Consider the following 23,754-nt stretch of genomic DNA (forward strand, 5'->3'; position numbering starts at 1 on the left):
TAAAACATGTTTGGGTAGTTACATTTATTTTGTATTATTACAAATTACTACAAACTTGGCTTAAAAAACACAAATTTATTATTTCACAGTTTTGCAGGTCTAAGTCTGACATTGCTCTCCACAGAGCTAAAGTCATTGTGTGGGAAGCAATGCATTCCTTCCTGAAGACTCTAAGAATCCCTTTTCTCGCCCTTTCTGGCTTCTAAAGGCCACCCGCATTCCTTTTTCTTGGCCCCCTTCCTCTAATTCTCAAAGCAAGCAATGTTGGATTTCTCTGAGCTTTTCTTCCAAAGGCACATCTCTTTCTCACTCTCATTTTCCGCCTATCCTCTTCTACTTTAAAGGACTCTTGTAGTTACACTGGGCCTACCTGGGTAATCCAGAAGAATCCTAGTTTAAGGTCATCTCATAAGCAATTTATATTCCTCTTTAATTCCTCTTTAACACGTAACCTAACATATCACAGGTTCCAGGGACTAGGACGTCGACATCTCTGAGGGACCCAGCATAACTACCTACCTACCACAGCAGTCAAGAGCCCAGTTTGAATGAAAAATACAGCCCGAGGCCAGAGGAGCATGATACTTTGTTCACAGTTTAATATAAGTAAAATTGTATTGTGAAATGACAGATTTGTACTTAGAAATGACATTAAAAGATGGGCATCTCAACTGATGCAAAGCATTTGACAAGATCCAGTATTTTTCATAGTAGAAACACTCAGAAAACTACAAATAGAAGGTAGCTATCTTAAAATTGCAAAGGGCATTTATTAAAAACAACAACAACAACAAAAAAAACACAGCTAACATAATACTCAATGGTGAAAGCTTTCCTCCTAAGATCAGGATCAAGACTATGGTACCCATTTTCACCACTGCTATTTACCATTGTCCTGGAAGTTCTAGACGGAGCACTTAGAGAAAACAAAGAAATACAAAAAGGCGTACAAATTGAAAAGGAAGAAGTAAATGTATTTCCATTTGCAACTGTCAAGGAAAATTCCAAAGAATTCACAAGAACACTACTAGAGCTAACAAATTTAGCAAAGATGCATGATACAAGACAAATATTCCAAAATTAGTTTTTGATTCACTACCAATGAATAACCTAAAAAACGTATTAAACAATTCTACTTAACAATGCTCTCTAAAGAATAAAACACCTAAGAGTAAATCTACCCAAGGAGATGAAAGTCCTGAACACAGAAAACTACAACATTGCTCAAAGAAATTAAAGACCTAAATAAATAAAAAAACAGCCTGTGTTCATGGGTAGAAGATTTAACACTGGCAAATTTCCCAATTTGATCTATAGATTCAGTGTAATCCCAATCAAAATCCTAGCTTTCCTTTTTTCAGAAACTGACAAATTGTTCCTAAAATTTATATGGAAACTTAAGGGACCCACAATAGCCAAAGCAATCTTGGAAAAGAATAATAAAGCCGAAGGATTTCTACTTCCTGATTTCAAAACTTTATATAAAGCTAGTCAACAGGACAGTTTAGAATTGGTATAATGACAGACACATGGACCAAGGAAATAGAAATGAGAGTCCATGAACAGACTCATACATCCACAGCCAACTGATTTTTGACAAGATGGACTTACCATAGTCCATTCAATGGGGGAAAGAACAGTCTCTTTAGCAAATGATGTTGGGACAACTGGATTTTCAAAAACAAAAGGACAAAATTGAACTCTGCTCTCATACCATACATAAAATTAACTCAAAATGAAAAAGAATTAAGAGCTAAAATCATGAACTCTTAAAAAAAAAAAAAATCACACAAACACACACAGGGGTAAATCTTCACGACCTCGGATTTGGCGATGGATTTTCAGGTATGACACCAAAAGCATGAGCAACAAACAAACAAAAAAACCTAGAATAAATTAGACTTCATCAAAATGAAAAACTTTTGTGCAAAGGAAAGTATCAAGAAAGTGAAAAAAATAATCTATAAATATGGAATATCTGCAAATCATATCTGATAAGAATTTAATGTCTATAATATAAAAGGAACTTCTATGACTCAAAGGCAAAGCAATCAGTTAAAAAATGGGCAAAGGACTTGAACAGACATTACTTCAAAGAAAATTTATAAATGGCCAATAAGCACATGAAAGGATGCTCAACATCATTAGTTATTAGGTAAATGCAAATCAAAATGACAATAAGTTATCACTTCCTATTCCCTTAGGACAGCTACAATTAAAACAAAAATGGAAAATAACTGTTGGTGAAAATGGAACCCTCATATATTGCTGCCGCAAAACAGTTTGGCAATTCCTCAAAAAGTAAAACAGAATTACAATTTGACTCTTGCAATTCCACTCCTAGGTATACAACCAAAAGAAGTGAAAAAAAGTACTTAAGCAAATACTTGTATACACATGGTTACAGCAGCACTATTCACATATTCAAAAGGTGGATACAGACTAAATGCTCATAAATGGATAAACTGTGATATATCCATATGATGGAATACTATTCAGCCACAAAGAGGAATGAAGTATTGATACATGCTACAACATGGATGAACCTCCAAAACATTATTGCTAAGTGAAATCCAGACAGAAAAGGTCACATATTGTATGATTCCATTGATATGAAATATCCAGGAGAGAGAAGTACATAAAGACAGAAAGCTGATTGATGGCTGTCAGAGACATGGGGGAACTGGGAATGGAGAAACTGCTTAATTGGTAAGGAGTTTTACACTGGAGTGATGGAAGAAATGCCTTAAAAATAGAGGTGTTAGATGCACAACACTGTGAATCAAATGTCATGAATTGTTTTCACTTTAATGGTTAGTTTTATGTTTGTGAATTTCACCTCTAACTGCTGTACATGATTGTGATAAGCTGCCAATTCTGGGAATATCACTGGCTAGAGAAGCCTCCTTCTTATGCCTTAAAATTAGAGACAATGCATAATATCTGCAAATCCACGAATATAATTACGTAAATATACACAGAATCCCGTCACAAATTATTTCTAAACCAGAGCTTAGCACGTTCTAAATGATGGCTAACATACCTGTAGTTAAATTCTTAAGGTGTATATATCCTCACAGAGCAAACTGATATCCTAATTTTAATTTTTTAAAAGAAAAAAATAAAGAAAAAAGCAAAATCTAAATCTAAACAAACACAAGATAGGGTTCAAACCGTTAATAATGTGTAATACTAAATTACATTTGCTAGAAAACTTTCAACACTAAATCAGAGTCAAAGTCTGGTTTCTGTTGACTTTCTATCTTATTCATTTAGTTCATATAAACTAAGATGAAACTCATGTACAGACTTTAGAATTTCTACAGGAACATTCTGCCACAAATCTTTTCTCTAATATTTTAGAAATAAAGAATATAAGTCAATTAATAATGATCTGTTTTAATGATAAAGACAATTAAAAGAAAACATATTTTATCAGGTACCAAAGAGAAGTTACTTGACAATTTATTCTAGTAGCTAAAGAAAATAAAATATATTAGGTTAACACATTTCTGATTAGCTGATAAGAAAGCATTCATTCATTTGAAGACTCTAAACTAGAGAAATGTTTTATTCAGGTCCCTACTTGAAGACCACTGAGTAAAATTATGTACATCTTAAATGTTCATCAAATGCACATTTAAAAAAATAAACACAATAAATGTTGATAATATAACAAAATTTTAACAGAGCACTCAGTACCTTTATGTGAATTAAGATCATACAGTACAGTTGATACAACATTGTAAAATGACTATAACTCAATAAAAAATGTTTTATATATATATATATACACACACACATATATATACACATACACACTCACACACACATATATATAAAGATATTTTTTATATATATATAAAGATCATACAGTACAAGCATGTTGTTTCCAGTGATTTAATAACACAATACAGAAATAGAGTTTGTTTCACCTAAAGGAATACACAGCAGCTAAGGACAAGTACTACATGTTTTAAGTTCCCCATGCCACATTTTATTCCAAATAAAGTCTGTAGTTTACTTAACAGTACTGTACCAAAGTTAATTTCTTAGTTTTGATGAAGATATCATGGTTCTGTAAGATATTAGTGTTAGAGGAACATAAGTAAAAGGTGTATGAGAATTTTCTGTACTAGCTTTGAAACTCAAGTTCATAATTATTGCAAAATAATTTTAAAAATAAATAGGTTTCAACTTAATATTTCTAGTACATTTATAACATAGATATTGAAATCAAGGCATTTTAATAAAATCCATTCTAAATTTTTTAGAATTTAAAAACTTCACATTTAAAATTTATCTGAAATGAGTTTAAGAATAATGAACTTAAGCAGTTTGTCCTAGTCTTGAAAGATCATCAGAGAATGTAATATCACAACTTTGTAATCAATTCTAATGTATTTCTTTGGCTTCATTATTTGATTCCTGGGTGGAATAACCATTAAAATAAATTCTCAGAGAAATTACAGAAATACCACAGAAACTCTCTGAGATAATCCCACTAAACAGAGAAAAGAATAACAATTAAAGAGAAAAAAGTGTGTTAAATGATCAAAGGAGGTGGAGCAGAACCAGCTAAGATATCACTGTTTTTCTCTCTAAATATAATTTTACTGTTATCAACTAAGAAGGGAATAAACCCTTATTATAAACACCTTGCCATTTCAAGGATTCAAATGTAGTTCCAGTCAAATTACACCCACTGAGGACATAACGATGTACATGGAGGATAGAAGAACCCTGATGTGGATGGCAAGGGAGGAATGGTAGAAAAAAGAGAGGTATCTGTGATGGTTAATTTTATGTGTCAACTTGATTGGGCTATAAGTTAAACCTTATTTCTGAGTGTGTCTGTGAAGGTGTTTCTGGAAGAGATTAGTATTTCAATCAGTAGAGAGTAAAGAAGTTTCACCCTCACCATGATGATGTGACAGACATCTAATCCTCTAAGGGGGCCTGAACAGAACAAAAAGGTAGAGGAAGGACAGATTCTCTCTCTTCTTGGGCTAGTAGATCTGAGCTCTTGATTCTTCAGCCTCAGGACTCCAGGACTCACATCAGAAGCTCCCCCAGTTCTCAGGCCTTTGGACTCAAATGGATTTAATTCCAGCTTTCCTGGCTCCATAGTTTACAAAAGGCAGACTGTGGGATTTATCAAACTTTATAACCATGTGAACCAGTTCCTACAATAAATCTCCTCTTATATGTACCTCTATATATCCTATTGGTTCTGTTTCTCTGGAGAACCCCAACCAACATAGTATCCTTGCTTTTACCTGGCCTTTTCAGTGTAATTTTAAAATACAATTTATAATTACAGCTTTATCATAAAGGACCTCTTGATACATCGAGTTCTTTCAGTTTTTGAAGAGCTGATTGTGGAGCTCTTCATCCATTTCACTCCTAATGGCCTATTCCATGTAAATAATTACAAAGATCATAAACTATATGTAATTAGGTTCATTCACCATTCATGCAGCCTAAATTTTATATTCCCAAAAGCAATAGTTCTGCAGACTTGGCAAAAACCTTTTTAAAACCTTGTAAGAGACATCAGAGAGCTAGGGCATGCTTGCTTTCCTCTCAAGCCACATGAAGACACAGAGATAAGCTAGGAAGAGTCTTTCCAGACATTGGCCATGCTGACACCTTGATATTGTATTTATAGCTTCTCAATCTGTAAGAAAATTAATTTCTGTTGTTTTAAGCCACCTTATCTATAGTATTTTGTTACGGCAACCCAAGTTAAGACAGCATGTTTTAGGAAAAGCATAAAACAGTAGGATTTATTTTTAATTAAAATACCACACCCTAATGATTGGTACATCCTTACAGTGTTGGTGGCTATAGAGATTAGTATAAAGTCTTAAGAATCATCTGAGTCTAGGATCAAGAATAACTTCAGAACTTGAACCTTAATTAAAACAGCAAAATATTTTCCTATTGGCTATCAAGTATCCTAAAATACACCATCTCACTGTTACTTTTATTTCATGACTACACTGGTGACATTTATCTGTAAACACTGTACAGGAAGAATAATTTGTATACTCCTTCAAAAATCATCCAAAATCTTTTATTATTTTTTAAAAGAAAGGTTCATACTATGATCTGCAATTCACTAGTACTAAAAGGGTCATTAAATATTCAACACTTCTGTATAATTTCCATTCAATCTTGTGCCGAACCTAAAACTACTCTAAAAACTAATCTATCACCAAAAAGCTTTAAAAATAAATACACACAAAGAGCAGTGAGATTCTGAGTTGCCATAGCAGTGAAGTTTGTAGTGAGGAGGGTGTGTACAAAAAGCTCATTTTGTAGGGTGGGGAGAGGTGGGGATGGATTAGGTTTATTTATTTATTTGTTTTTAATGGAGGTACTGAGGATTGAACCTAGGACCGTATGCATGCTAGGCAAGCAATCTACCACTGAACTATACCCTCCCCACTAAAAACCTCATTTTAATACATGACTTGTGAAGCAAATGGGCCTAAGTTGGCTGTCTATTTCTGAACACACAGTAACACAGAACCAGGAAACTTACTGAGATCACTTAACATATTATGAAGCAGAAAAGAGTAGAATATGCAGTATGTTTCATTGATGACAAGTTCATATTAAATTTCTTTTGTTCTCCAGGCTTCCCCCTTGATATTCACAAATTTCACAAACATGGCAATGATCAAAGAAATGTTAAATTAAATTTACTCATATAAAAGCAGTACTTATAACTTGTGGGGCTGCAGTAATATGTCTATGAATGTATTTAACAAAACTGTAACCAAAGCTCTTATAGTTTTAAAAACATTATAAACTATTTTCTACCAAAAAGTCTTCACTATATTTATTTTTAATGATTATTAAGTTAATATACCAAAAACTCTTTCATAAATTCAACATATTTTGGCATTTGAGTAGGCTTTTCCTTTTGTATTTTTATTCTGTCGTTGTTGCCATTGTTTTCCCTTTTCGTGCCGAGTTCTATTATAAATAGCTGTGCAGTAAACATTATGGTGACTAATCTAACATCGAGGTTCACTGTGTTTCTAACATAGGCCACAACACAGATGGGTGAATAGAGAGTAACTTCCAGGAATATCATTTTAGCCAAGAGCCATGAGCCCTAATGTCTAGAATCACAAATACTGACACAGGCCCTCAAAAAGTTCAATTCTGACACTGAAAGTAGCAAAGTAAACTAACGTATGTGAGAAGTCTCTTATGATCCCATCTGATTACATCAAATTTAATTTCCTAACTATGACAACACTTTTTTTTAAAAAACAAAACTTTTATGGCATGGAAAACAACTGTATAAGATATGCATGCATTATTTTACTACTAAAATTTTTATTATGACTATGGAAAATATATTTTTTTGAAAAATACTTTTTAAAATAATGATCCAATGCTAAATTTTAAGAGACAGAACTAAATAGCCTACCTAAGTGATGAAAAAGCAGTGGAAAGGGGAGTTTACCTACACTTTTTTTCCAATAGAGCTTTGAATCCTTTATCCTGTTTTTTATGTTTCTTTTTTGAGAGCAGTTTAAGAGTTAGGTAACTGAGATGGAAACAGGCAAGTATATGGCTTTCAAGTGAATTAGTTTAGACAGCAAGAAAGAACCTAAACTCTCTTATCTCAGTTTTGAAGGCAAGAATTTTCTTATTATTAAATAGACAGGAACACAAAAATAGTTCTATGTGTACTGAACTCAGTTTGAACTCATGAAACAGTGACTTACTTCTCTAGTCTCTCTCCTACAATAAGATAACTTTAATGTACAGAACAGCATAACATATTCACTGTTGTTTATTATCTGTATTATGATTATGTCAAATATAAAGATAACAAAAAACACACAATATTCTGGAGATTACTTATGGAAGTGTAATGACCTATGATCTTTTGAGTCCCAGTTTGTCCTATTTTAAGGAGGAAAGAAAAATGAAGAAAATGACTTACAGAAAAAGCAGGTTGTGAAAAATGACAAAGCTGCTCCAGTGTGCTAATTTATAGACTGAGATCCAAATTCAGAACCATACAGTAAGTACTTTACTTGCCTATAAGCACTTTAAAGGCTATGTAAGTAAACAATCTTACAGTTACCGGGGAAAGGGGGTGGGAACGGATAAACTTGGGAGTTTGAGATTTACAAATATTAGCCACTATATATAAAAATAGATTTTAAAAAAAGTTTCTTCTGTATAGCACAGGGAACTATGTTCAATATCTTGTAATAACCTTTAATGAAAAGGAATATGAAAAGAAATATATGTATGTATATGCATAACTGGGACATTGTGCTGTACACCAGAAACTGACACATTGTAACTGACTATACTTCAACAGAAAGGAGGAAAGGAAGAAAGGAAGGAAGGAAGGAAGAAACAAAGAAACAAAGACACAAAGACTATGTAGCTTTGTTTCTGGAGCAAAGGTGCTTCCCACTCTCCACCTAGCCAAAAAAAAGACTACACAACTAAAGCTGAAAATTTTAAAAAGCAATTTTAATGCTTGGGACTCAGTTACAATAATATGAGACTACTTCAGAGCCCTACTGCAATGAAAACGATTACAGAGTAAGGGAGTAGACTGAAAGGATATATTAGTGGGCCGTGACAATATTATCCTGAGAAACATAATGCATCATTCCAGTATCCTTCTAGATTAGCTCAAAGCTACGTATATTTCATCAAAAAAGCTAGAAATGACTTTCCCAGGCATGTAAACTTATCCAGTAAAAGAACCTAATCTTGAATTTATTTTAAAAGGGATTCTCAACTACTATACAGCACCTCCTTATGGGAGGCCAGTACAAATGTAGCAGAATAAATCTTCCCCTCAAAAAGGTGAATCTCTGATCAGAGCAACAGCTGAGCTTTGCTGTAAAGCTAGAGGCTAGGTACACAAAGAAATTTGTATGACTATCTACTAAATTTAAAAATTGAAAACGTTAACACATGCATTATAATCTTAGCAATAAGCAGCAAAGGTTTAAAGCCTCAACCTTAAATTAACTATAATATACATTGGTATTAAAAAATTATCCCCAATTTTTGAACAATTTAACTACTGCTAATTAAAAATGACTACTCTGTGGCAACAGCATAACTATCACAGCTACTGAGCTACAGAGGCAACTTTACAAAGGATAGTATCTAAAAAATAAATCTTCAGAGAAGTTCATAATAGACATCTCTTACCTCATAAATGTTGGGATGCCACATTTTGGTCAAGAATCTGAAGGTAGGTGGTGAATATGGGTAGTCAATAGGAAATTTAATATGCGCCTGAAAAGAAAAAAAAATAAAATGCTAATAAATGAGACTACAGGTTATTCATCTGCCTAACAATTCACCCTAATACACCCCAGGGAAACAAAACTCCTTTCTATACAGTAGACTCTGGGGATTAAAATAGCTCATATATATTTTGTTAGCCCCAATGCCAGGGTTATTATTAGTATGTTCTTATAACATCTCTTCAAATATTTATAAAAGTTTATGTTAAATTATCAAAGCTCAACAGTTATATGAGTTTTAATTGAACACAGGAGTGAAAAGCAGTAATATGTACAGATGTGTCACATTAACAGCTGTATTTTATTTTTATAATAAAAAGTAGTTAATATAATCTTATTGTACATAATATAGAACAAAGATAATTTTTTAAACTAACACAATTTAACCCAGAAATAATAAATGCTACCATTTTGATATGGCTCCTTCCAAGAGTTTTTGATGCATACATATGCTTACATCTTTACAAAACTTATTTTAAAAAATTTGAGCACTGTATTTTATAATCTGTTTTTTCCATCTGTATCATATCATAAACATTTTTTGCTGTCATAAAGTAGTTTCCAAATGTGTGACTGTTAGTATCTGCATAACATTCCATCATATGGATATATAGATGAATCATTTTTTAAAAACTATCCTTATTTTGGGACATTTGGGTTGTTTTTCACTCTCCCACTACTGTAAATACTGCTATAGTGAATGTCCTTGGCAGTATACCATATTTCAAATACGAAGAACTCCAGAAAAGAACTCATCTAACAGTACCAGTAAAAGAGTAAGGAAGGGAATGAAAGTACAAGCTAAGAATAAGTAAGCCAAGAAGAGCAGTGAAAATGGCAGAGTCAGAACCCCTCAAAAATTCTGTCTTCAATGAAAGCAATGCAAAAATAGCAAAAAACTGTTAAGAATCAAGTTTTTCAAAATCTAGAAAATAACCAAAGGCATGCAGGAACTCAGGGAGCATCTATTAAAGAAAATCATAAACTTTGTGGTGTTTGAACTTGCCCTAGTCCTCTCTCCAGAGCCATGGTAGCCTTAAAACTAAAAGCTCACATTCAACATGAAGACCAGCAGCCACAGAATGGGTTGAAACGTCTTCGAAGCCTTATTCTCAAAGAACTTTCATTATTTGACCTTTCTGGTGTTGCAAAGGTTGTCTGTATTTTACTTGATTTGGGTAAAATACAGACAGCCTTGGTTGACCATAGTTGCAAAGGCTGTCTGTATTTTACCTGATTTGGGGCTTGGCCAATGTGAAAGTATTTTTCCTGGGAGTAGCTGTTGAAAACAATGACAGGCAACTCTAACTTCAAAGGTGCCTGTTAGGGCAAATAACAAACCAAAACTTTTAACAGAAAAAGCTGAGATATGAGATGTCCACAGGGTTTTGAAAATCTGACAAATTTCTAAGAATCTAGAAGACCAGGTCAATGTGTAGGGCTGTGAATGTGCCTGGGCTATGTGCATGCTCTGGGAAGGTCATGAGAGGTCATTAGAAGGCCCTAAACTGGCAACTCTGGCTGAACTTAGGGATCTACACAACCAGGTAGTGAAGGTTAAGGCAGAGTTTCCAAGTACCTAAGTGTTAAAGGCATGCCCTCATACAGATCTATGATGTATATATCATGATCAAACTGTTCAAAGCCAAAGACAATCTTGAAAGCAGTAAGAGAAACTCTATCAAGTACAAAGGAATCTCAGTAAGACAAACAGATGATATCTCATCAGAAACCAGAAAGACAGAGGCAGTGGAATGACATTCAAAGTGCTGAAAGAAAAAAACCTGTCAAGAATTCTATATCCAGCAAAACTATTCCTCAAAAATGAAGGCAATTTAAGACACCCTAGATAAACAAAAATTGAAAACTTGTGACAAGGCTTGCCCTACAAGAAATACTAAACGGAGGCCTTCAGGCTGAAGTGAAAAGACACTAAATAGTACATAAAAAACATAAAAAGCACACATAAAAACAGTAATATAGGGTAAATATAAAGGATTTTTGTCCATTAATTTTTCCTCCTGATTTAAAAGATACATATAGTATAATAATTATAAATCTACTGATGGGCACAAAACATACAAAGAAGTAATTTGTATAATAAAAATCAAAGCTAAGGGAGGGATCAGAGTTATATAGGAGCAGATTTTATATACTATTGAAATTAAGATGTTATTAATTGAACTACATAATTATATGATATTGATTGTAATCCCAAGGGTAACTGCTAAGAAAATAACTCAAAAATTTAACACCCCTTCATGACTGAAAACACCCAAAAAACTATGAATACAGAGGAAATTCCTCAATTTGATAAAGGGCATCTGTTAAAACCATAACATCACACTAATGGTAAAAGACTGAATGCTTTCTCCCTAATTCCAGAAATAAGACAAAGATGTCCACTCTCACCACTTCTATTCAACATTATACTGGAGATGCTAGCTGCAGCAACTGGGAAATGAAATGAAACAAAAGGCATCTTAGTTGGAAAGGAAGAGGAAAAATTATATCTATTTGCAAATTATATGATTTTGTATATAGAAAATTTGAAGGAACCCACTGACTCTATTAGAATAACAAATTCAACAAAGTTGCAAGACAAAAGATCAATATACCAGCATTAATTACATTTCTATATGGTAGCACTGAACAAACTGAAAATGAAACTAAGAAAATTCCATTTATTATAGCACCAAAAGAGGTAAAACACTTAGGAATAAATTTAGCAAAATAAGTGCAAAACTTTACACCCTAAATAGTAAAAAACACTGTTAAAAAAAATTAAAGATCTAAATAAATGAAGTAGTACATGTTCATATGGTGCAGGACTTAATATTGTTAAGATGGAAATCCTCCCCAAGCTGATCTAGAGATTCAATACCACTATATGAAAATCCTTGCTACCTTCTTTACAGAAATGGAAAAGCTGGTACTAAAATTCATATACTAATTTAGGGGATCCAGAATAGCCAAAACAAATCTTGAAAAAGAACAACAGTTAGACAACTCACACTTTCCAATTTCACAACTTACTACAAATCTATAGTAATCAAGACAGTTTGGCATTAATATAAGGACAATTCAATGGTGCGGGGTTGGGGGAGCTTTTTCAAGAAATTGTGCTGAGACAACTGGATATTTACACTCAAAAGAATGGAGTTAAATCCTTTCAAATACTCCACAGGACTCTGTTTTTAACAAGGCCTGCCCTCAGGAGAAACTAGTTGATCAGAGTCTAACTTACTAGGGTATTATCAGAGCCTAACTGACATAGGTAAAGAGGAATACTCAATTCCAGCCCGAAAATCCCACCTAAGAGGGGAAAAAAACTAAGAAATTCTTGTGAGGAGTTCAGAGTCAAAGCCTTGCTAAAAGACTGAAACTTAGTCATAGGAGTACGGGACACTTCCCCTTCCTCTCATCACCATATTACTAAGGCATGTACAGCAGTTCCTTTTACTCAGTACATTATATCTGGCTATTAAGAAAAAATTACAAGGCATATCAAAAGGAAAAGTTGCAAATGAAGACACAGAGCCATTATCACAATCAGACATGGCAAGGATGTTAGAATTATTAGACCTGGAATTTAAAACAACTATGATTAATATTCTAAGGATTCTAATGAATAAAATAGACAGTATGCAAAAAGATTGGCAATCTAAGCAGAGAAATGGGAATGCTAAGAAAGAACCAAAGAGAAATGCTAGCAATAAAAACACTAACAGAAATAAAGAATGCCTTCAATAGGCTTATTAAGACTGGGCAGAGCTGAGGAAAAAAAACCTGAGCTAGAGGATATTATTAATAGAATTCCCAAAAATAGAAAAGCAAAGAGAACAAAGACTGGGGGGGGGGGGGGAGACCAGAATATCCAAGGACTGTGGGATCCAAGGACTATAAAAAGTGTAAGATACATGTAATAGGAATACCAGATGGAACAAAACACACAAGGAAAATGGAAAGACAATCCACAGAAAGGCAGAAAATATCTGCAAATCATTTATCTGATAAGGGACATGTATACAGAATATGTAAAGAAGTTCATAACTCAACAATAAAGAGAAATAACTCAAGTTTAAAATGGGAAAAGTATCTAAATAGAAATTTCTATATAAACAAAGAATATAAACAAATGGCCAATAAGCAAATGAGGAGATGCTCAAGATCACGAGCCATTAGGGAAATGCATACTGAAAGCACAATGAGATACACCTCACATCCACTAGGAAGGCTACAGTGAAAGAGAAAATAAAACGCTGGCCCGGGTGCCGTGACATTAGAATGCTTTATACATTGTTAGAGGGATACAAAATGGTACAACCACTTTGAAAAACAATCTAGCAGTCCCTTGAAAGAATAAACATACTTATGATGTAACACAGCAAGTCCACTAGCAGATGTATATCCAAGAGAAATGAAAACATTACATTCATATAAGAACTTGTACACAAATGTTCAACAGCAGAATAGCCAAAATGCAGAACCCCAAATGTCAATCAACTGAAGAATAGATAAACAAAAGGTGGCACATATCTAGACACTATTATTTAGCAATAAAAAGGAATGAAGTATTGATACATGCTACAATGTGGATGCATCTCAAAAACACTAGCTACATGAAAGAAGAAAGTTACAAAAGACCACATATTTATGAAATGTCCAGAATAGAGTAGTGGTTGCCTAGGGCTGGGGGATAAATTAAGAGGAAACAGAGGTAACTATGAAAAAGTATGGGGCTTTGGGGATAAGGAAAATGTTCTAAAATTGATTTTGGTGATGGTTGTGCAACTTGATGTATATACTAGAAACCATTGATTTGTGCACTTTAAATGAGTGAACTGTATATGTGGCATTAAAATCACATTAAAAAATAAAAATAAAAAAGACAAGAACCCAAATATAATCACATACTAGTAGCAACAAGCAAAACCAGTTCCTCAGATCTGGTTTCAAAATTTTCGAATAAAAGGAATCAGGGATCTTTGGAGAAATATTAGTTCTAGATTTGAGGCAGGAAAAATACAAGATGAGCCTGGAGCATCTTATAGTGCCTTAAAGTAAAGAAATGCAAAAGAAAAAAAGATGGAGATATGTTAAAAACAAAAATAAAAACAAAGAAAACAACAACAACAACAACAATACAGGAGCCAACCTGAAAGAGCCTCTACTGGCCAAAAGAGTAAATTAATTTATACACTGTACTGGATGATAACCCAAAGTATAAAATAAATACATATGAGTGCATATTTGTATAAATTATTCAATAAAAAAATGTTGGGGGAGTAGGGACAAATCTTTTTTACAGCAGTACTACATATAATATGTGTAGAAATATCCCATTAATAAAGTGGAGTTTAATTCCCTTCCCCCGTGAGTGTGGCCTGGACTGAATGACTCACTTCCTACGAACAGAGTATAGAAAAGAAGAAGCACTAACTTTACAGTGGAGAAACCAGGCAAATACCACCTTAACCAAGTGATCAAGGTTAACATCACTGATTCTAAGTAATGATGAAATCATGACCTCCCTGTTAATGATGTGGTGAGAAAGGAACAGTTCATCTCTGCGGTGTTCTTACCACAAACCCCATAACCCAGTCTAAGCACGACAAAAATATTAGACAAATCCAAATGGAGGGCATGTTATAAAATATCTGACTGATTCTCTTCAAAACTGTCAAGGTCATGAAAAACAAAGAAAGATGGAGAAACCTCAGATATTGGAGGAGACTAAGAAGACATGACAACTAAATGCAATGTATTATCCTGGACTAATAAAAGAGTATCAGCGTAGTAGGGGACAATGGAGCATGAATGCTAATGGGTATGGAGCTTCTTTTCAGGATGATGAAATATACTGGAATTAGATGATGGTGATGGTTTTCAACCTTGTGAATATACTAAAAGCTACTGAATTGTACAGTTTTAAAGGGTGAATTTTTATGATATGTGAATTATATTAAATTTTTTAACATAGAAAAACGTAGGAAGAGGAGAGGAGAGAAGAAAGCTGGAGTGGGCTGTATGAATATCAGAAAAACTACACATTAAAATAAGGAATTTTAACAGGGATAGAGAGCAATTTTCTAATGATAAGGGAGTCAATTCACAAAGATCTAAGAACCCTAAATGTGCATGCACCTAACAACTGAGATTCAGAATACAAAATAACTGAAAAACTGTATCACTGAAAAGAAAAATAGAAAACCCCATGATTACAGTTGAAGACATCATCACTTCTATCTCAATAGTCTAAAGTAGAATAAAAGTAGGCAGAAAATCAATGATTATACAGAAGTCAACATACCACCCAACAGCAGCAGCATGCACATTCTTTTCATAGACATGGAACACACATCAAGATACGTGATATTCTGGGACATAAAACATGAACAAATTCAAAATAACTGAAATTATACAAAGTTTGTCCTCAGAACAAAACAGAATCAAACTAGAAATCAATAACAGAAAGTTAACTGGAAATCCCCAGATATTTGGGAATTAAATAACAGAATAAGTAACCCAGGTTTAAAGAGGAAGCCACAAAGTCAATTAGAAAATATTTTAATTGAATATAAAAAAAAGAAATATGAAAATTTGTGACATACACCTAAAGCAGTACTCAGGGTAAGTTTTGAGCATTAAATGCTTGTTTTAGAAAAGATGAAAGGTCTCAGTTCAATGGTATAAACGCCCGCTTAAGAAAAATTTTAAAAATAAGAAATTATACCAAAAGCAAGAAGAAACAGAATTAAGATAAAAGCAGGAATCAATGAAACTGTAAAAATGGGAAAACTGTAGAGAGAAAACAGTAAAACCAGAAGCTGGATCTCTGAAAATAATACTGGTAAACCGTAGCCAGACTGATAAAAAAGAAAACACACAAATATCAACATAGGAATGAAACAGAGAAGAGTACTATAGATCCTACCAATATTAAAATAATGATGAGGGACTATTAGGAATAACTTTATGCTCATAAAATTCAACAAATTCTATGAAATAGACAAATTATTTGAAAAAAAAAAAAGCACCGAAGTTACTTAAGATGAAATATATAACCCAAATGGTCCTGTATCTATTAAAGAAACTGAATTTGTACTTAAAAACCTTTATACAAAGAAATCTCCTGAGCCCACTGGCTTCAATGAAAAATTCCACCAAATATTTAAGGAACACCAGTGCTAAAACAAACTCTTCTAGAAAATGGAATATAAGGGGAAATATTTCCCAATTCATTCTATGAGGCCAGTAACACCCTGATATAAAAACCAGACAAAAACATTACAAGGAACTAAATCACAGACCAATATCCCTTATGAACAAAGATGCAAAAATCCTTGACAAAATATTTACCGATAGAATGCAGGAATATACTTAAAAGGATAATCAATCATGACCATGTGGGGTTTCTCACAGAAATTCAAGGTTGTTTCAACATTCTAAAATTGTAATTGATTTTATACTGTATAAAATATGTGTAATTCAATAGACTGAACAAGAAAAACCACAGGATCATCTCAACAGGTACAGACAAAGCATATGAAAAAGTAAACATCCAATTCATGATTTAAAAAAACATGTCAGCAAAATAAGAATATGAGGGAATTCCTTTAACCTGATAAAGGTAATCTACAAAACCCTCTAACTAACATCATCCCTAATGGTGAAAGACTGAATGTGTCCTTGCCTTAGCTGGGGAATAAGATAAGGATGTCTGCTCTTACCACTCTTACTCAACATTGTACTAAGTTCTTAGCCAGAGCAATAAAGCAAGAAAAGGGAATAAAAGGCAGACCGATTAGAACTAAAACTACTTCTATTCACAGATCACATGGTTGTCGATGTAAAAAAATCCCAAAGAATCTAAGAAAATAGCTCCTAGAACTAATACGTGAGTTTAGGAAGGTTTCAGGATACAATGTCAATACACAAAAATAATTATTTCTTTACACTTGCAATGAACAGCTGAAACTGAAACTGAAATAAAAAATAATGTAATACAGCACTTTGGAATAATAAACAATAAAATACCTCAAGCAATACATGAAATACACGATAATCTATATATGAAAGCCTCACAAATTATAAGTATCACAAAAACAAGTTTTTATAAGACTTTCCTATAAATGCCTTAAGGGATCTTGGCCAGAAATCTTTAGCATACAAATACAAGAAAGATAGCTGATATACTAGGTAACCCATTTTCCTGTAACTGTCTATATAAATACAATTCTGGGAAAGATTACACAGCAGAACTTAATGTTTATTTTTTGGATCTGGGGTGCTTTAAAATACAGTAAAGCCTTCCCAAAATGCAGTTAACTGGGGTCCAAAAATTTCAAGTGCTTAAAATGTGGAGCCACATTATTATGAGGTTAATTGTAAGACCAAGGAGCCAACTGTCAATCACATTTTACCCAAATTCGTATTATTGAATAGTTCACCATATAACAGGACCAGTTATTATCACTTGTGCTCAGTGCTGCTGAAATATTGAACTTGATCTTATGCTTTAAACTTATTAGAAGCAATGATAATTAAATGAGTTAAAATCATTATATTAAAAGCATTCAAGTAGCAAAAATAAATGTAGAAATCTATCTGCTTCCTTTACAGAACAATCTCTCAGCGGACAAGCTTGAAAGGTACACATGGGGTGTGGGGGTGTAACTTTCTTACTTCACAAGTAATGCAAGTGAAAACATGTTTGTTGTAAGAGAGACGAACAATGTGGGAAGAGATTTTTTTTGATCACTCTAGGTCCAGATTTTACTTCCCACCTTAAACATTTTCTGTGACTGAAGATTCCTAGGACCTAAAGGTCAGGAAAATTCCCGAATATTCTTTGGGACTAAAAAAGATAGTATTTAGATATTCTAAAACTACAACTAAGAAGTCATTAAATAAATTATGTGCTGGTTTCTAAATGGCCAAGAAGCAGTAGCAGAAAAAAAATTAATATAAACCATCGTGCGTTAAAAAAAATCCAAAATTGTTTATTAAAACTGTAATTGTAAGTAAGTCCATTTTCCCATTATTTTTTTGAAATCTTATTAACCATTTCCTAAGTCCCAGGATGGGTACTGAGGACCTATAAATTAAAGTAATAATTACCCTTCTCCCCCTTACAGTACAGCAAAGTAAGAATCACTCATAAAACTATTACACATATAATATGTTATAGTAGTGATTTAGGCTGGGGAAAAACAGGGAAGACTTCATTGGTTTAACATCTACTGAGTGTCTACAATGTATTGATATTATGGCTGAGTGTTGCCTGAATAGTTCCCTGGGGGGATAAAAGCTGAGGAAAGAGCAGGAAGGCACCAGGTGCAAAGAATAACAGGTTACTAAGGCTATGGAGTGGTCAAGTAGCTACAGGGGAGCTTAGTGGTAACTACAGAAGACGTGACTGGATGAAGGTATGTTGAAGCCTTGTTTAGGTGCTTTAGTGAGAAGCTACATGAAATCAAAAAAGTAATGGCAAGATGTATATTTTAGAAAAATGACTCTAGGGCAGCACTGTAAAAGATGAACTGAATGGGATAAACGACAGATAAATTAGAAGAGGTTTCCTACCTTTACCATTTAATCAGCTTCATCTCCAGAATCTGCATATGCCTTAGAAAGCTTTAGTAAGTATTACATAGGTATATAATATGTATCTGGACAGTAAGAATTGCCATAAAAAGTTGGGACTCTGGTCTTTGAAAACAATCTCTTCTATCACATTTCTATGGGAAATCAGTTTATCCTTTCTAAAAACAGAGATAATCAATAAAATTTAGTATTGTCTGTTAGTCAAATCTGTAGGTACCCAAAAAAATGTCTTCCTAGACGACCAAAGGTATTAAAAGAAATCTTTGCAGAGTAACTAGCATGAAAATTTATAAAGAATACATGATTTGCACAGATATGACAGACAGCATGGAAGAGCAGTAGTTAAGAACATCCATTCAAGAAATTAGACTGCCTGGGTTTGAATTCTGACTTGCATTTGTTAGCTGTTTTGTTTGCTTTAACATTTTTATTGTGATATTGTTAGCTGTTATTTTAAGTAAGTTTTACTTAACTTGTATCTCAGTTTCTTCATCAGTAAAATAAGGCTTATAGTACACATTAAATGGCTTGGTATGAGGATTAAATGAGTTAATGATTGTAAAATGCATTAGAACAGTGCCTAAGACATAAAAAACGATATAAAAACAGGGACCTACTGTATAGCACAGGGAACTATATTCAATTTCTTGTAATGTGCTATAATGGAAAAAGAATCTGAAAATATACATGTGTATGTGTGTGTGTACATACATATAATTGAATCACTTTGCTGCACACTTGAAACTTAACATTGTAAGTCAACTACACTTCAATAAAAATAAAATTTAAAAAAAAAGAGTAAAAGCAGATGAAGATCTAAAACAACCACTTATGTGATGTGGTCCTAAGAGATAGCATTTTCATTGATGCTCTTATTTGTTCTGATTTCTCATCGACCAGATTTACCTGTTGGTCACATACTTATTCTGACCTGGAAATACCAACCAACAATAAGTAATTCAGGAGATAGCTATTACTAGAAAGGAAGTAGGCAACAAGAATGTAACAAATGTGTTTTATCAGTGGACTACAGCTGTGTCAACGTGAGACAGACAGATCCTTTCACCCTGATGTGCTAAATTTGGTGTGAAGAAATCAGAAGACAATAACAAATAAGACAAGCTGAGTGAAAAAAAATATATACAAGAATTTTATTTTAAAACTGCAAATAAAATAGGCTGGGGTTATGTCATGAAATCTGTTATAAAAAGCCTCTTTTACTGATTGCTCATTTTTCACCTTGTTTTCTCTCTTTTAGTTACCTGTCTTTAGATTTTTAACACTACCAGCTTTAGAAAAAACTGGTGAGATTCTTCCCAAAGAACTTGAATCTTATGGATCCAGTTTTCTAAGAGCTTTTCTGATCCTAACGATTTTTTACTTAAATATAATTAATAAACATTAATTACTAATTAGTACTGTTAAGTGGGCTTCTATATTTTCTCTAAGCATCTACTAACATTTTGAATTATTTATTTTGAGCTTTCATCTTTAACAATCTGTACCTTGAACACTACTTATATCCACAATTTTTTAAAGTAACATCTCCAAAATCAAGTCAAGTTTAAACTGTTTTTGATTGATTTTTAAAACTATCATGCCTAAATTATGCTTATATGACAACTGAAAAGGGTAGCATTGGGTGGTATACCCATGGTAAGACTAGTTAAAGTTGTTGTAAGAACTCCTTCAATCGAGTTTACAATCCTAAAGAATTTAGCTGAAGTTAAAATCAAGGGGAATATTCTGCTATAATGCTTCCCTGAGATTATGCAGTTTTACAACTATTACTTTATCTTTAGAATCTAATTAATAATTTAAGCATATTATTTTCATATACATGTTGACCCATAATTATCTATCTCAAGTATATATTTAATATCACTTTTCCACAAATATAGTGATATCAGGAAACAAAATTCAAGTCATTACTGAATTTTATTTTCTCTTTGAAATTCTATGAAATGAAGTAAATTACAAGATATAACTTGCATGTAAAATTTCAAATGAGATGTTTCATATCATTTCAATTATATTCACAGAACTGTGTAACCATTTTAAAAGAAGGGGAAAAAAGGGAGGATACTGTAATCAGCATCCCTAGGTTTTAGCCCTGGCATTCTTTGCTAGCCCTCTGACCTTAGGCAAATCATTTAAATATCTAGAGTTCACTTTCTTTTTTTGTAAAATTGTGAGAAACACTGACCTTAGACAATTATCGTGAGGATTATATACAAATCTTAAAAGAATCTTCAAAAAAGGATCCCAAGGTACATAATCTTAAATCATCAAATCAAAGACTAAACTATTCTTATTGCACTCAGGAGCATTAATAAATTTTAAAATATTTTCCAACAAGAGGAAAAATCTTTTTAAGTTGAATAAAATATAAAACTTACTCTTTTTTTTTTTTAAAATTGAAGTATTGACAAAACAGAAGCAGACTCACAGAATACAAACTTGTGGTTGCCAAGTGGGAAGGGACAGACTGGGATTTTTAAAATGCAGAACAGATAAACAAGATTATACTGTATAGCACAGGGAAAAATATACAAAGATCTTGTGGTACCTCATAACGAAAAAAAGACATGACAATGAATATATATGTTCATGTATAACTGAAAAATTATGCTCTACACTAGAATTTCACACATTGTAAAATGACTATTACTCAATAAAAATGTTAAAAAAAAGTATTCTTCTACTTATGTGCATAATCTCAGATAGGTCTCAAGGATTTAACCTCATTTCCATTTACTGCTTGTCAGAAGCATTTTTTCCCCATATAACCAAGTCACAGTAAAAAAAAACCTATAATAAAAATCCATTTTATGTTGTTAAAAAAAAAAAACCTGAAGTATAATCAGTTACAATCTGTCAATTTCTGGTGTACAGTACAATGTCCCAGTCATGCATATACATACATATATTAATTTTCATTAAAGTTTATTACAAGATATTGAATATAGTTCCCTGTGCTATACAGAAGAAATTTGTTTTTTTGATCTATTGTTATACATAGTGGCTAACATTTGCAAATCTCAAATTCCCAAATTTATCCCTTCCCATCCCCTTTCCCCTGGTAACCATAGGATTGTTTACTATGTCTGCAAGTCTGTAAAACTTACTCTTACCTATTCCCAATCCTAGTAAATCTTACTGTATGCTTTGAACAAACTATAACCTTATGAGAACAAGGGAAATGTGAACACTGGGTATTAATAAGTTAAGTTTTTCAGTTATAATAATAGTATTATGGTTGCTTTTTAAAAGGAGGCCTTTATATTTCAGAAATACATTCTGAAATATTCACAAGTGAAGTAATATGATGTCTGAAGTCAGCTACAAAATAATGTGGAGGAGTAGACAAGGATACAAACAACATTTGCTATGAGTTATGGAAGCTGAGTGGTGGGTCACAGAGTTTATTATACTCTTATTTCTAATTTCATATTATGGAAAATTTCAAACATACAAAAAGCTAAAATATGAGATGACTAATATACAATTATTTTTTAAAAGCATTGGGAGTCCTTTGCATAACCAGCATACCATTATGATAGCAATAGATGCCACTATTAAGCAAGTGAACATGATGGAACTTGGCAAGGTCATTATAAAGTTCATGTGAAAGAGAAAATACATGAAAATAATAGTTTTTGATAAAAACCAGTAACAGGGAGGTATTCACCCTAGTAGATGGAAAAATATCCTATAAAGATGCTATTAAAAGAAGAAATTACACACAGATCAATGACATAGAGCAAGTTATTCAGAAAATAAAGGCGACATTTCAAATAAGTAGGGGAAAGACTCAGATAATGGGTGAGAAAAATTACTCTCCCTTTGGATAAAGGGGTAAGAGATGCTTATAGGCACCTGAACTGAAAATCAGCCTTCACTTTCAAGGAGAAAAAGATCAAAACTCATCTTCACGAATCAACAACAGTGGAGGAGATCTGGACAATCCTTGATCTCCCGAAGAGTAAAAAGGAGTTCATACGCTAGTAGCAAAAGCTGGATTTTTCTGCAGTCATAGTAACAAATAGTCACCAGAACCAGTTTTAGATTGCTTAATCAATACCCGACAGTTCTATAGTCCTACAGCTCTTGGAACAAGAACCAACTCTGAACCTACTTAAACAACAATTTGCCTCAGTGACAATGTTTTTTACAAAGCAGCCTATCAGCAACAGCCCCTTACTTCTGAAAGCCAGCCAACTGGGAACACACTCCCTTCAACAAACACACTTCTGAATACCAACGGATCTATAACAGTGTCAGTCAAGTACTCATGCTTCCACAGCTGATGCCAACCCACAACAGCTGTGAAAAATCCATCAATCCCTAAACTTTGCACTTCTCAAAACCCCTGTAAGATCAGCAGTAGGCTCTACTCGGAGACTGTAATTGAGCAGAAAAGCTCTCTTTACTTAAGCAAGTAATAAACTCAGCTTTGTGATTTTTGGTTTGAATACTGAATAGTGGGTCTTACCCTTTGACACTATGTTCTGTAGCTATTATAAAAGATGTGACAGACCAATACATACCAACACAGATAGATATAAGACATATTAACTGAAAAAGGCAAATGGCAATATATAGGTTGATACTACTTAAAAATTATGACATACGTATGTGAAGATAGTATATATTTATATATATATATACACAAAAAATATCTAATACATAGGAAAAGACTGAAAGGATACATTTCTAACTATTAACAAAGTAGCAATGAAAGTGAAAGAGGGAGTGAGGATGGAGCAATGAGTCACTAAAAGAAGAACTATCATTAACTTCTCTATGACTGATACTATTAACAAGTATTACT

The 23,754-nt window shown here is 33.1% G+C and overlaps 1 protein-coding gene across 1 annotated transcript in view; it reads right to left on the reverse strand.

The window, feature by feature from the left end:
- UBE2R2 (ubiquitin conjugating enzyme E2 R2) overlaps positions 1-23,754 on the reverse strand; it is an 89,582-nt gene that overhangs the window by 14,869 nt on the left and 50,959 nt on the right. The window contains exon 2 of the mRNA XM_074363163.1: positions 9,214-9,300. Coding sequence (XP_074219264.1) covers positions 9,214-9,300 — 87 coding nt within the window. The remainder of the gene's footprint in view (positions 1-9,213; positions 9,301-23,754) is intronic.

The sequence above is a fragment of the Camelus bactrianus genome, chromosome 4, assembly GCF_048773025.1.
Source record: "Camelus bactrianus isolate YW-2024 breed Bactrian camel chromosome 4, ASM4877302v1, whole genome shotgun sequence".
NCBI lineage: Eukaryota > Metazoa > Chordata > Mammalia > Artiodactyla > Camelidae > Camelus > Camelus bactrianus.